Source organism: the organism of the source record quoted next, unplaced genomic scaffold (genome assembly GCF_019419815.1).
Source record: "Pyrus x bretschneideri cultivar Hongxiangsu unplaced genomic scaffold, Pyrus_bretschneideri_v1 Contig13, whole genome shotgun sequence".
NCBI classification, from domain to species: domain Eukaryota; kingdom Viridiplantae; phylum Streptophyta; class Magnoliopsida; order Rosales; family Rosaceae; genus Pyrus; species Pyrus x bretschneideri.
Window position 1 is genome coordinate 7,782,716 of NW_025999424.1, and position 15,604 is coordinate 7,798,319.

Below are 15,604 nucleotides of genomic sequence, written 5' to 3' on the forward strand. Positions count from 1 at the left end.
ATGTCTAAAAACAAAAGAATCCGATGAGGGAAGAGAGCCGCTCTGTAGCTTGTTCATTTGCAGTTCGAGTACCTTCCCTTTACTACTAATTAAGGCCCCACCTTCCATTTGTATTTTCTAATAATCAACAAGATCCTCATCGGATTCTTTTGATGAGAATCTATAAATCGTGTAATTTTCACGTATAAGCAACTTTGCTCACCAAATGAAGATAGAAAATAAGACAACTAATAATTTGATGGTCTGTAGTTTTCACATATAAGCAACTTTGCTGTCCAATCATCCCACATCGTGTCACCTAAATATTGGCTGCGAGACCAAGCCTACAGGTTTATTTATTAAGTTATTAACTAATCTCCGACTTTAAAGGGCATCAACTCCTGTATAAATACCATGTGCAATATCACGAAGTTGTGCAACTTCCTAAAACTTCACTTGCTCTAAATTAAGCTTAGCAGCTGAGAGAGACTGCACATTTTTATTGCTGTCTTTCTCCCCCTTCAAACTTAATACAGAAACGTGGATACAAAAATACTCTCCCTCCGGGAATACGGAGTCATATACTCCCACTTGCCGGAAAGCTATGTCAGACCAGAATCCGACCGGCGTCGCTTGTCCAAAGACTCCGAATGCAAAAACATTCCCGTTGTTGACCTGGCTTCTCCCAACAGAGCTCAAACTGTGCAGCAAATTGGTGATGCCTGCAAAAATTATGGTTTTTTTAAGGTACCCTCCTCCCTATTATATCATTAATTAGCAACTTATATATATGGATCGATCCCTATCTCACTCTAGTTAAGATATAAGATATTGCAAAACTCAATAATTGCATTTTTCACAAACTCATCATTACACGTACATGTGCATATGTGTGTGTACATATTTGTTGATATTCGTGTGATTTCGGTGCTAGGTTATTAACCATGGGGTGTCAACAGAAGGAGTGGAAAAAAATGATAGGGGTGGCCAATGAGTTTTTCAACCTTCCTTTGGAGGAAAAGCTGAAGCTGTATACTCAGATGACCCCCAAAAAAACCATGAGACTTTCTACAAGTTTTAATCTGTAGAAAGAGAAGGCTCATAACTAGAGAGTTTACCTCCGCCTTATTTACCTTCTCTTTCTTTACATTAAAAAAACCCATAATTTTTGCAGGCATCACCAATTTGCTGCACAGTTTGGGCTCTGTTGGGAGAAGCCAGGTCAATAACGGAAATGTTCTCGTACTCGGAGACTTTGGACAAGCGATGCCGGTAGGATTCTGGTCTGACATAGCTTTCCAGCAAGTGGGAGTATGTGACTCCGGAGGGAGAGGAATTTTGTATCCATGTTTCTGTATTAAGTTTGAAGGAGGAAACAAAGACGGCAATAAAAATTGCGCAGTCTCTCTTAGCTGCTAAGCTTAATTCCGAGCAAGTAAAGTTTTAGGAAGTTGCACAACTCAGTGATATTGCACATGGTGTTTATACAGGAGTCGATGCCCTTAAAGTCATAGATTCACCATTGTCTTGTAGGCTTCGGTCCTGCAGCCACTCTTTATGTGACGCTTGATGTGGGATAATTGGTCAGCAAAGTTGCTTATATGTAAAAACTACCGACTATCAAATTATTAATTATGTCTTATTTTCTATCTTTATTTGGTGAGCAAGCGATCACGTCTAATTACAAATGGAAGGCCTTTTTTTTTTTTTTTTTTTCCGAAATAGCACTCCATTAATGTAAGGGAAATTACAATTTGTGAAAGATGGGCCTAGATCTAAACAAAACACAAAGCCTTACATAAAACAAAGTATGACATAAAAGATAAAACAGACCCAAGCAAAGTAGAGCTACAACTCAAAACACACAGAGAGACCCATATATATGTAAACCCATAGGCAACAATAGCAGAAAAACAACAAAAACCCTAATCTTCAGCATCCAAATGACTGCTGCTGTCGCCGCTACTTCCACCACAAAAAAAGCCGTTGCTCCAAAAGAAAAAGAGTACCTAAACCATAAACTAGATTTGAAAGTATTGCGCAAAATCCATCCACACAGAAACAAAGCCTCCACATCCACACCTGCAAGGAAGGTCACAGAACGTAACAGGAGGAGGGGGAGGGGCAAATGGGGTTTGTAAAACACCCTTGTTCCGACGTGAATTGTTCCACACTTCGTCCAAATTTTCCAGTAAGCCGGTTCGGCAGTGGGCTGGGAGGATTGGGTATTGTGTGAAAATAGAGTCCAATACTCTAAGATATAAATCGTGATTCTGGATTAGAAAATAAGAGTGGGAGCAAGAGGAAGGACGGAAAAAAGGGTATGAAGGTGAGGAGAAAAGGGGCAGGCAGTGAGCAGCTTTTGAGTGAGAAGTAAGGAGAAATCTGAGACAGAGCTTAGAAGAGAACATAGAGAAGGAAATAGAGAAGAAATGATATACTAAAGCAAGCGAAAACAAGAGGCTGCCACCGGACCCAAAAGCCAATGGCCTGGGGCCGACGGCTGAAGATTGGCTTTTCTTCCGGAGCTTTTTAGAGATAAATGGAAGGTGGTGCCTTAATTAATTCGTTTATAAAGAAGAGTAAAGGGAACTTACTGGAATTGCTAACGAACAAGCTATAGGGCGTCTCTGTTGCTTGATCAGATTCTTTAGTTTTCAGACATGCATTAAAAAACCCCACCTGAAGTACTACTTTCATTTTATGCATGGCTTGCTAATTGTTGGTTGTATTCTAGAAGAGAACCTTTGTCCGAACTAATAAAAAAGGTTTGCTGTATCTTTTTGAGAGTTTTCGCTCATCATTTTTAGTTGTATTAGTGAACATTACCAACACATTAACTATTATTACTATTTAATTCTCTATTCAGACTCAAACAAACATATATAAATTAAGTCGCACTCATTCAATTACAGTATAATGCTCAGAACCACATAAGCACTAAATAAAAAATGGACTCTATCTTTTAAAGTCAGTAAAAAAAAATGCACCCTTTTCCATGCCTCCTAAAACCCTGAGGACTCATTTGATAGAGAGGATTAGCTTGGGAATAACTATTCACTATATTGAAGTTATTTTTAAAGAAGAAATGGGTGACAAATTTCTTATTTTGTCCATGTCGAAAGTTACTCATAAATAAAAGATATTCCTACTAATCCCTATACAAATAGTTGGATTAAAAGAGACAACTATTCTTTATATGTAACCTTCAACTTCGACAAAATAAGGAATTTGTTATTCATTTTTTCCTTTAAAATCCCTGTAGTATAGTAAATAGCAAGCCAATCATTTCTATGAAACAAGGTTTAAGTGATAATTTATAGAGGTAATTGCATTGCAAATTTTTCACATATTAGTCATATAAAGAAAGAGAGATGCTAAGAACTTTCCCACTTCCCTTCTCTCTTCTCTTCTTGCCATGTATACTCCTCTAGCACTCAAAATTAAAGTGAGGTTTTAGGTTTGAATCTTATGGATGGCGAATTCGATACCAAATTAGATTGCCCATTGTGTGGCTTAGCCGACCTCTCCCTCCTCCTTAGTATAAAATATATCGTTGTACTCAAAAATTAAAATTCCACTGTTCTTCTTCTTTGTTAGTGTTGTTAAAACTTTAGTTTATCGACCTAAATGGAATTGTTATTGTCTCCAAAAATCTAATTGTGCACTCAAAATTTTTTAAATTTAGAAGGAAAAAAATAATACTTTTATGGGAGTGCATAATTAAATTTTTGGTTGCCAAGAATAGTTTCCAAGCAAAAAATAATTGCATTCATAATTTTTTGTGCAAGTGAAAATAGATGTGGTATGAGTAAAAGTGAGAAGGTTGCTAGTAATCCCATTGAAAAAAAATCACTAATTGCATTGCGTCCAATTTTAATTTACTTTTTGTTCACTTTATTACGACACTCAACAAACGTCATATCAAATATGTATTACGGCACAAAGGTATGCCGTAATTATTTTTGCAGTATTACGACACTCTATTAACGCCGTATCTAATATCAATTAAGGCATGCAAGGCACACCTTGAAGAGCATGTACATCGTGTTTTACTAAAATTGTTTACGACTACTAGAGTACGTCGTATTTGACAAAACATTTTTTACGACAGGGGCTTTTACAGCTTCAGGGCTTCCACGTTGTAAATAATCCGTTTACGACGTCTTTGTGTGTCATAAAAGACCAATTCTATTGTAGGGCCTAAAGTTTACTTACACTTGAGATGCCATCATAGTGAAGTTCCAAACCCTTAAAACACTATTATATATATAGAAAAATAAAATACACATGATAATGTATGATTGACTTAAGTTACCGTCACAATGATATGCCGAGTGTTTTGCTGGTTCAGTTGGGCCTATGATTGCATTGGGAAGATATTAGTGATGAAGAACTGTTCATATGCATTTGTATCTTTCTATCCCAGCATCTGCAAACGTATCCCATGCATTATTTCAGCTAATTCACTCCACAATTGAAGCACGGCATGCATTACTTAGTGATGTTATGAATTATGAATAAAGCCATTTTTTCGTACTAGAAAAAGATGGAACGTGCCCTTGAGTTGAGTTGCCTATAAACTAAGACTTGTTTACAAGTTGGGAAATTACCTACCAAAATTAGTGGGGAAAGAAATAAAGCAATGATGAATTTTTGGACACCTGAGGACTTTGACAATGTTTTTGGACAGCATGCATGTAATTGTAAGCTGTATCCAAGACGACGATGCATCTCTCTACATCTATAGGTTGTTTTGGCGGTGGAAAATGGTTTTGCGAAGAAATTTGAGGTTGGACTCCAAAATCAAAACTTTTGCAAGATTTCATAACTTTTGGAAATGGGATTATGCTTCACATCCTCACACACTTTTTTATGTGTGATAATATTTTAAGCATGACATATGAGTCAACATATTCTGATGTTGAGAAAAAATTGAAGTTCGACCCAAAAATTAATCAGTAATAGAAACGTGGCTCAACTCTTTATAAGAGCTTGCAAAGTTTTCGAACTTTCCGATGTGGATAATTCTTCGCATCCTCACACTGAAAAGGGGCACTCGATGTTAACAAAGGGGTAGTAAACTGTGGTTAATATACGAAGTATAACTTGTGGTTCCCTCAAATTATATTGTTAGTGATAATAACACAATCATAAATGATAAAATGAAGTTTGTGTATTTAAATCTTGAATTAACAAACCTATGTGATAAGAAACAAAAATAGAAAGACTAAAACATCCCTAGGAACAAAATATAATCTTGAATGAACAAACCTATGTGATAACAAATAAAATGGCTCCGCAGACTCTCCAGAAGTCGTTGTCATTTTTTGCTCCATTGCATTGTCATTTTTTGCTCCATTGCAGACGATTCTGAAGACACAGAGCAGGTCCAAATTGTCGAATGCGGTGCAGCCAAAAATTATAGCATCAACTGCGGTTGCTTTGTCACTGGCGGTGATACACGATGGCGTCGATAGAGAGAGACTTACTGAAAGATTTAGTTGCAAAGCATCATCAACCCGCGAAGAAGAACAGGGCCCGTTTATTTTCATTTTAATATTTCCAAGATGGGGTGGGCTATGCCCTTTCTTTTCATTTCGATATATGGAGAGGGATATTGCCATTCATTTTGATATTTCCAAGATGGATATTAAAACTTGGAATCAATAATATTAATTTGCATACCTTTAATAAGAAAGAAATTAAAATAAATAATAATATAGTACTGAAAACATTATTATTATTTTCATTATCCCGCTTCTTAATTTTACTAAATTAGTCCAGTTTAGTTTAGTTTAAGTCAATCCAACTTAATCACTGAAGTTAGTCTAATCTGAAATAATCTCGTGCAACAAACGTACCATTAGGATTTATTTTCCTATTTTGGAATTGATTTAATTTTTTTTTATGGAGCTCTCAAATATTGACACATGCCATTTTTTATAGCCCTTTTTATTTGATGCGTCATGTGCCCCATATGTTGGGTGGGACTAATGAATTAGACTAGCGAGCTTTCACTGTTCAAATGATCAAATTTTAATTAGTGGATACAGATACATATGATAGTTGTTATCTGATCAAAAGTGGGCCAAAATTTTTCTGCTTTCTGCATAGCTTTCACATCCCTTTTGCCTCTGTGTTTTATTTTTGTAGTCATAATCCTAGACTTGTTTTCCAGTTTTGAAACTGTTGTGTTGGTATATGATTATTTATGTTAGTGACATTACGACTAGTATGCATGTTGTGCATTTTAAATAATCATGATAGCCATGATTTTTTATTTTTAACAAAAGTGCGATATTTATTGATATATAAAAATAAAATAAAAAAGAGTATATATATAGGAGGATAAAGTGCATTTATAAACTTTATTTGAAATTTCAACTTAGTGGAAAGAGAATGAGCATCCCCCAACAAAAAATTACAAGATGCATCTCAAAAATAAGATCAGTGATTAATCCGGGATTCTCGAACCAAGTTAGCTATTGAACTAACGATAGCCATGATTTTAAAATTATTTTAATGGGATTAATAGATTAGAACAAGCAAGTGCAGAAATAAAAGCAAGAAGAATATTGGCTTCGTTCAATTTAATTGTGTTGGTTGATATTGATAATGACTAGGGCGTCGATGATATCACATTCCTCAATCATATTAGGGGTAACCATGTACTTATCATATTCCCCTTGATAAGTTAACATTACTAATCTGTGTTATTGATAAGTCCAATATGCAGGCTATAAGCTTCACCAAAATATATACTAAGTGAAGAGGTTTTCTATGTGTATATTTGAAATTCTCAAAACTTAAAGATTGGTGTAAAAACGTATCATCAACTTCATGGCATAAAGAAATGTTACGATCAACCACTCACTTGTATGAGTTATTTTCTAACTATTAACATCAACATGCGTTGGTATGCGACTGACCTCAACACTACTGTAGTAATATAATTTTACCATATTATAAATAATATATATATATATATAATAACTCTAAAAATTTCACAGAGCATCTACCAGTAACGAAGTTAGAAATTGTGCCGTGGGGGGAGGGGGAGGTGGGGAAATTTAAAAGGGTAAAAAGTCCCACAAAATGTAGACAACCAAATCCTAAACATCAAGCTAATCATTTTAATGAGAAAGGAATTAGAAGGACATATTCTTGCTTTTAGGATCAAGTTTCCAACGATCGGAGTCACGGCGCACCTCCTTGCTTGCTCCTATGTGGCTTTGCCACTGGCATCTACGATGAAAATCACCTCGTGCACACTTGTTTATTGTGCTTAACACTTGCCCTTCGTAGTCACGACATCATACTTGGAATGCACTACAACATATATAAATAGTGCTCTTGTTCAATAATTGTAATTAGTATTTTGAAATAAAAGAACGATAATTGTAATTACTAAAAACTTATTAGGCTACCTAATTAACAGAAAGTTCCAATTCCAACGGAGAAAAGTAACCTTCCAAGAATTTCTCTAATTGTGAATCTAGATTAGATTCATAGTATCATATTTTGTTTTATTTTTCATGCTAACAATATTTTGTGTATCCTCCCTTTGAATAGGTCACATCGTAAGAACAATAATTGAAATTACTTTCTGTCACAAAACCCTTTTCTTATATCATTTTAATTCAAATTGGAAGTCGTTTTTTAGTATTATACTTAACCCCAAGAAAATCGTTTTTTAGACTTAATAGCCACGAGTTGGTGGCCCAGTGGTAAATGACGGATTGCAAGGCTTCCTTCAAACTAAAAAACTGGAGGTCTCAAGTTCGAAACCCGCTGCTGGTGTGGAAGCCAGACTTGTGGCTAGGAGGAGGTTGAGAAATACGTCTGTGAGTCTTCCCGGCCCTCGGAAGAGGTGGATAATGGTGGCTTGCCACCAGTTGTCCTCCTTTTAAAAAAGGAAAAAAAATGGACTTAACGTCTTGTGAATAATTTTTCTTCACTTAACATTGTATCATTAACACAAACTCTATTATAATTGGATAGTGGTATTATGTTGGTTGCTCTCTGTCGCTCATATATTCTTCTTCGTTACATATTAGGCTATTAAAATTTTATTATTGAAATCAAAACATCATAAATTGGGTTAAGAACAATACTTGGCTACTCAAAGGATGACTCAAAATTGTTCATTGCAATTTATAGAACTTCATGTTTATAATCAAAACAGTTCATATTATAAATCACCTTATAAATATCGTATCTGCAAAAAATCAATTAAAACTAAGATTATTTAGTCATCGAACTGTATAAAAACAAGTGAACGAAATTAGTAAAAACATTACGAACTGTCTATATATTTGCTAGAATGGATTAACTAAATGACCTTAGTTTTAATTCATTTTTTTTGTAAAGATGAACTTTACAGTGTGATTCATAGTATGAACGATTTTGTTCATAATCACAAAGCTTTGTGATTCAAGCAATAAGAATTCTGAGTAGGAGTTCATACTCATCTTTGAAAGTAACCAAGTATTGTTCTTTTTTTTTTTTTTTTGAACAAACGATATTATTTATATTAAGGGGAGGGGGTTGGTTTAGCCTCACAATGGACTAGCAATACTGTAGTTCAAATTCGCATTTGACGAAAAATTGAACATAATAAAACCGTTCACTTACAAGTGAAGAGAATACCACTAGACTGTAGTACTAAGTGGCAATGATTAATAGAAATTGAGTTTTGTGCTCAATAAATGCCACTGGCCCTAGCCTTTGGCTTGGGTGCCGTGGGCTACCTTGTCCAATCTCCTTCCTTTTTCCCTCCTTCTCTTGTTTCCTTTTTCTCTTTTTCGATTTTCCCTGAGATTTTTCTCAGCTTCCGTGAGCTTTGTCTCCAATTTTCCTGTGAGTTTGTCTCACCTTTGGGCATCATGTCCCTCTTCTCCTCCCCTCCATTTTCTCTGGTTGTTACTTTCCAAACCCAAAACTCTACCTCCCCTCACCTTTTCCCCCTGCCTCATTTCCTCATAATCCATCCCCAACCCGTCCTTTGCTTTGATTTTCGTCTTTGCTTATTTAATTGGGTTGGGCTTTTATGATTTTGGTTTTCCCAATGTAGTTGGATTATTTTGCCTTCCTTTGTGTTGGCCTGTAACCTTCTTTGGATTTAATGAAATTTCTATTCAGATAAAAAAAAAAAATACAAAGTACATTACAAATTCATTACTTTTAAAAAAAATTCTTAAAAAAAAGAGCAAAAACTCAACCACCAATCACGGAGAAGTGAACTGGATCTTCAAAGCGGGACCCACGTTTCGCCACATACGATTTGTGCACCCATGATGCGTAGGTCCCACGGAAAATTAATTATCTAAAGAGCACTGCACTCGGTACTGTCCTGCGGTTACGATTTCACACAAAAAGACCTGGAAAAAAGCAAACTGTAACTCGCTGCCACCTGCTAATCTGAAGACAGAACAAGAAGACAAAACAGAAACGTAGGGGGTCCTACGTGGGTCTACTGGCACATCCATATTTTCTTAAAAATTTGCTGAGGAAGCAAAATTAAAAAAATTAACTGAATATGTACTCGAGGACAATTTTGGGATTTCAGGTGGATGCTGTTTCGAAAATCCAGGCTCATTTTCCATAAATTTCCGCAAATTTCTGTAACGACAAGTTACACTACACCCTGTAATTTTTTTAAAATTAAATATATAATTTTTTAAAAAATTATTCAGCAGAACAGAGAAGAAGACACCATTGAGAATTTAGGTAAGAGTGAGAAACAGTAAGAGAGAGAGAGTAGAGTGGAGAGGGTGGTGCTTAAATAATTTAAACATTTGAAAATATTATAATTCAACTCGATTGAATTAAACCCAGTTTTTAGTTTTTTTTTTTTTGTAAGGATTTCAAAAAATGAAATTGTAGTTTTTCATGTGTTTTTTTGAAGATTGTTTATTTGTTATGCTGTTTTGTGTATCTATTTACATAGTGTGTTGATTTTGAACTAAAGACAAGGCGCGCTCTCTCTCTCTCTCTCTCTAAAAGCTCTCTCTTCTATCCTTTCTGTCATTTTGCTTTTCTTCAGAATGTGTCCTTTCTGTTTCAGAGAAGAATTGGAATATAATAGCAGAAGAAGAAGATAAAATAGCAAAAAAAAACTCCACCTAGAGAGAGAAAGAGAGGAGAGAGAGGGAGGAGGAGGAGGAGGTGGATTATTGGTGGTGGTTCCTTTGACTTTGGTGGTTTCATCTTCTTCTCTAAAGATTTGGTAGGTTTGTTTGTTTAGATATTTTTTTTTTGCTCATTAATGGCTGCATACTTACCATTTCTTGCTGTTTTTGCTCCATTTTTATGCTTAATCATGGCCAAAGTTTTGGCCTTTTGACTTGGGTTTTTCTGTAACTGCCTATCAAAATAAAAAATGAAAAAAAAAATTGCTACCAACTTAAATCCTGTAATTTTTTTTATTATTTATTTCTGTGTTGCTTCAACTTCTTTTATGGTTTTGATGTTTCTGAAAATTTTGATGCAGGCAAAGGGTGTGGTAAAATATTAGTCTGGGGACATTTCTTTGTTCAGGAAATGATGTGAGTAAATGGTTGTGTTTTTTATTTTATTTTATTTTAAATATGTTGGTTTTTACTTGAGTTTTATAATTTTTGCCTATTTTTTATTATTTATTTTTAGAATAAAATTGAAATGGTTGGGTTCTCTTCTGGCTGGAAAGCATATCTGAACAAAAGTCATGAGCTCTGCAGTTTTGTTCTTCCAAAAGTTAAAACCTTCACTTTCTTCTCCTCCATGTTTTTTAAGAGAAAAAATTGAAGGAAAATACTAGAATTGGTCAGGAAAACAATTTACTGCCTTTTTTTAAATCCAGGCTTCGTGGTTAATAATAATAATATTACGTCTGCTGCTAATTGGAGAAATAAACGTTCCTTTTTGGTACTGATTTTCTTGGGTTCAATTCACCATCCTCATTTTCTGTTGAAATGTATCCTGCAACGTGTCCTCTTTTCAAATTTGAGGTTGATATTTTCGTGTTTTGTTGGTATAAATGGATGGCGGGGGCAATTTTGGTGACTGAATACGGTGACTAACAGATATAGAAGTTGCTTATGGCTGACTTGAACCAGCTAGATTACCTTTTTATTGGTCTCACTTAATAAGAGGTTTCTTACCCGAAATAGCGTTTTGGAATGCTGCTTGGAGATTACATGAATCTACTCCTAGACTCGGTTCTTTGTTTCACTAGATTTGCATCATTTTATGGTGTATGGTGACGAAGAAACCGATATCTTCTTTCATCCATGCATGAATTCTTTTTGGGGCATATTTGGATTAATGACTAATTTTCTATATGCGTTAATCTGAGCTGTTATTCCTATCTGTTTGCGCATTTTCGGCCTTTTTAACAATGTAGTCTTGTATTGTACTTGTCTCGTGCAGTGTTGCAAGCTGAGATGGATTTTTCTGAGTCCACAAAAGTTGTGTACAATAGGATCCAGAAGATAGAGCCTGAAAATGTGTCCAAGATTATCGGTTATCTTCTGTTGCAAGACCATGGCGAGCGTGACATGATCCGACTAGCTTTCAGCCCTGATAATTTGATCCAGTCTCTGATTAACAAAGCGAAAGCTGAGCTCGGGTTATGCAAACTGGCAGTGTCTGCTCCAATCTCACCTCAGATGAACCAAGGTCCTGTTTCCGACCTGCCTTTACAATTCACCCCTTACAGTCCACGACTGGTTTCTTCTCCGGCAACCATTGGGGCAGCAAATCCATATAGGGAACTGTCTGATGACCAGCAATCACTGCAAGCCGTAGAGTTTGCTTCATCAGGGTACTCAGATTCAGTGATTGAAAATTATCGACTCCAAAATCGAATGCAGTTTCTGCCCGAGTTTTCAAGCAATTACTGTTATCATGAACCTGCATTGAGCATGAGAACCACTCGAAGGTCTCCAAGCTTGCCTGAATTTCCTGTTAAGGTTTGCCATTACTTCAATAAGGGGTTCTGTAAGCATGGAAGCAACTGCCGGTACTTCCATGGCCATCCCATGCCAGAAAACTTTTCTCAGTTTTTGAGCCAAAACTCGAATGAGCTTTCAAATGATGATCGCGTTGTCTCCCCTGGCTCCCTTGAAAAGCTAGAGATGGAAATAATTGAGCTTTTGAAATCTAGGAGAGGGTTCCCGATATCAATTGCCTCTTTGCCGATGACGTACCATGAGAAATATGGGACGACTCTTCAAGCCGAGGGATACCTCACAGAGAGCCAGAGACATGGTAAAGCTGGCTACAGCCTGGCAAAGCTTCTTGCTCGATTGAAGAACAGCATTCACCTTATTGACAGGTAACTATTTGTTAATTGCTAAAGTTTTTTTACATCATTTTTTGCTTGCTAGAAGTGCTTGACTCGAGTGGTTCTGCAGGCCTCACGGACAGCACTCAGTTATATTGGCAGAAGATATCCCAAAATACTCAGAGTATACTGGTGAGAAAACTGAACCTGGTGGGAGTATTGCTGGTTCTCGACAGATATATCTTACCTTTCCAGCCGAGAGTAATTTCACGGAGCAAGATGTTTCCAACTACTTCAAGTAAGGCGACCAAAGAAATTCTCCCTTTCACTTTCTTAAGGAACTGTTCATTTGGATTCACTTTTACTTTGAATACTGGTGTACAAACATTTGATTGATTTTTAATTTTATCTGTATTTTGTAGCAAATATGGGCTAGTTCAAGATGTACGCATCCCATGTCAACAAAAGAGGATGTTTGGTTTTGTCACCTTTGTTTATGCAGAGACGGTGAGGCAGATTTTGTCAAAAGGAAATCCTCATTTTGTATGCGGGGCTCGTGTTCTAGTGAAACCTTACAGGGAAAAGCCTAGGCTTGTTGACAGGTAAAACATTTTTATTTGTTCAAATTGTCGTCTGTACTTCCAAAGCAATGAACATCTCTGATCTTTATAACTACTCATAGTTACAGTTATGTAAGTCTTAACGTTGTTGTGGTCTCCATTGAACGTAGCCTCTGATTTTATTCTTTTTTTGCGTTATAGCGTGACTGATGCATCGTATTGTATAAGACCCTTGTTCATATACATTTTTACAGCGGGAGGGTGCTAATTGTAGTTGGTTTCCATTAATGCAGCCTAGCTTCCTGCTCTCAAATATTTTGGAAGTGGTTATGTTAATATCTGAATTATCTGCTTATGTGTTCCATGTCGTCTCCTCTATGGTTTTCTGCTAGTATTTAAACTTTTGATATTTATGTCATCGTGCAGGAAGTTTTCGGATAAGATGCAGCATTCCATGTGCTACAATTCACATTTAATGGATGGAGATGCGGAGCTTCAAGCAAGTAAGCAAATTCTTCAGATAAATACAATAACTATCTATTTTATGAAATAACCCATTAACTAATATAATGTAGTTGGCGTTTACAACAGTGCCCAGAGTTTGTGATAGCGCAAGATTTCTAAGGAAGCAGTTCATAGAGGAAAATGAGCAAGCACTCGAACTTGAGAGAACGCGTCTCTCGGAGATGCATCTAGCAGTTAAGCCGTTGTCCCATAATTTCTATTATGGCTACTCGATAGATGACTTGAAGCATCCAGAAGGTATATCAAATGCAACTTCGCAGAGCTTATTTCTTGTTTCCTTTTGCACGTTTTCGAGCTAATATTTTTTGGGTGGCACTGTAGCCCATGTAGAGCAAGCTGAGTTCCCATCCACCATGGAATTTGATTGTTTTCTGGATGTTTTGAATATTGGTTCCACCAGTGATGACAAAATCAGTCACATTAACACTAATTACAATGATCAAGATAGGTACACACACCATTGCTCGTTCACATTGAACTCATAGTACTTTTACCAATTTCTTTTTCATCTTGATTATTTTCTGAACATTCTCTTTCCCGTTTATACTTGGTTTCATGTACCATGCAGCAGTCAAGGAATTAACCTTCCAGAGAGCCCATTCGCGACTCAAATGGCGAGTGGTATATCAACAGTTACATAGGGGATTCAGACAAACAGTAAATTATGGAGAGGTAGAGGACTGGATTCATACACTAAGTCTAATTGGTTTCGATACAGCAGGAGAGACCTTCATCTTCTTCTATTTTCATTTCATTTTTACCTCAACTTCATTGGTCCATCAGCTAAGTAGAGAGAGAGAGAGAGAGTTCATACCAACTGAAGAAGAAGAGAGAGAGATACAGTAGACAAGTTATGTTCTTCCCCAATGTTACACTGGGCGAAGGAGATCGCAAAGAAGAAAAGACCGAAAAGCTAATTTGTGACAAGTGTTTTAAGCTTTTTCTTTCTTGTTTTAGTATAATCACAGAGGATGCAGCAAGGAAGAGGTGGGTTTTTAGAAGTGACTGAGATATAGTTTGGTTTACTTGAAGAAGAAGAAAGTAGTAGTAAAGACATGCGCGTATGCAGAGTAAAGAAGAAAAGGTGTAGAGATCTCTGCAGCATAAACAAATTCTAATAATTTACACAAAGTTTCTATTTACGTCACTACATATGTTTCAACATTCCATGCACTATATGGATGATGAGATTTATACATATAGAATGTTTTTACAGTGTGGTTTAATCACACATTTTTAAAATACAGATATGTTGTCGATGTTGATATTGTTGATACTTTAACCTTATAGAAAGGTTAACCGCACTGTAGAAGTATGATATATATTAAAAAAATTGTTCATAATTTAATTTTGTTTGGGGTGAAGGGTAGGCCATGTTTATACCCATAATTAGGGGAATCAAAAGGTGGCGTAATTAATTATATATTATGGTATTTTTGAGCTTAACGGTTCTTGCATCATTTTGTTTTTCCTGCAATTAGTATAACCTTTTTCTTCAGATGAAACATCTCTGTCTTGGTGTAGTTGTTGTAAAGCAATGGAGTTTATTGGGAAATTAAGCTTTTGTTAATGATCATTAAGCTTTTTTAATGAGAGATTAGGGTTTTAAAATTGCATGTCCTAAAAGTGAAGGAATGTGGTGCTTGATAAATGCAATTGCACCTTTCTCTTTCTTTCTGGCTTAAAGACAGAAACGGGACCTGGTTTTGATTTGTTTGAGATTTGTAGGACCCTATAGTTATATGACCCTTCATTGTTGAGCTAGGGCACCAAAAGATATTGAGCTGTAAATTTGATATTTTCATGTAATATACAGCTAATATTCATAAATCTCTAAACTCCAAAATTGCTTATAAATCCCATATGAAACAAAATTTCAAGGATGTGAAAAGATGTGTAGTTGCAACTTGCAAGTGATAGCATATCACCTCCTCTTTACAATGAAAATGAGGGGATTTATTATGGTGCTCCAGAGTATGAGATATGTTAGATCTTTTAACCATTAGATATTTGGTCAAAACACAAAAATCAATATCTAACAGTTCAAAACTTGGTGTATTTCATACACTGGAGCACCCTAGAATGGGTAACTTCCAAAATTGGCTTTTCCTTGACATGTTGCCTGTAACTCAAATGGAGTGTTCATCGTTACACTTGATGTTATGTGCTCAAATCTCCCTTCCACGAATATCCAATTCATTAGTCGCAACAAGTAGAAATTTTTGCATGCAACCGAAATATGTCCTCGTTTTCTTATAGTACTTGTCACTTT

At 35.9% G+C, this 15,604-nt stretch overlaps 1 protein-coding gene and 1 long non-coding RNA gene across 4 annotated transcripts; both read left to right on the plus strand.

The window, feature by feature from the left end:
* The first annotated feature begins 262 nt into the window (after positions 1–262).
* Positions 263–1,625, plus strand: LOC103935434. Its single transcript, XR_665457.3, has 2 exons — positions 263–726; positions 914–1,625. It is a non-coding gene; the product is annotated as an uncharacterized LOC103935434 (long non-coding RNA).
* Positions 1,626–9,747: 8,122 nt separating this feature from the next.
* On the plus strand, positions 9,748–14,591 carry LOC103935430 (zinc finger CCCH domain-containing protein 18). Of its 3 annotated transcripts, none has more exons than XM_009345198.3 (9): positions 9,748–10,210; positions 10,475–10,529; positions 11,392–12,298; positions 12,378–12,545; positions 12,670–12,849; positions 13,234–13,310; positions 13,399–13,569; positions 13,654–13,780; positions 13,901–14,591. In XM_009345198.3, exons 3-9 carry the CDS (start codon positions 11,406–11,408, stop codon positions 13,971–13,973), a joined length of 1,689 nt encoding a protein of 562 aa, XP_009343473.2. In that variant the 5' UTR covers positions 9,748–10,210; positions 10,475–10,529; positions 11,392–11,405; the 3' UTR covers positions 13,974–14,591. The 3 variants fall into 3 exon arrangements, with proteins under 3 accessions (XP_009343473.2, XP_048435222.1, XP_009343472.2); XM_048579265.1 differs by having other exon boundaries at positions 13,904–14,591; XM_009345197.3 differs by lacking the exon at positions 10,475–10,529.
* The last annotated feature ends 1,013 nt before the right edge of the window (positions 14,592–15,604 follow it).

What these genes read in the sequence shown, in the direction of transcription:
- LOC103935430 (XM_009345198.3), top strand. Translation starts at nt 11,406, where the DNA reads ATGGATTTTTCTGAGTCCACAAAAGTTGTGTACAATAGGATCCAGAAG. An exon ending in GATGTTTCCAACTACTTCAA is followed by an intron (nt 12,546 to 12,669) that starts GTAAGGCGACCA and finishes TGTATTTTGTAG; the next exon opens with CAAATATGGGCTAGTTCAAG. An exon ending in AGATGCGGAGCTTCAAGCAA is followed by an intron (nt 13,311 to 13,398) that starts GTAAGCAAATTC and finishes CGTTTACAACAG; the next exon opens with TGCCCAGAGTTTGTGATAGC.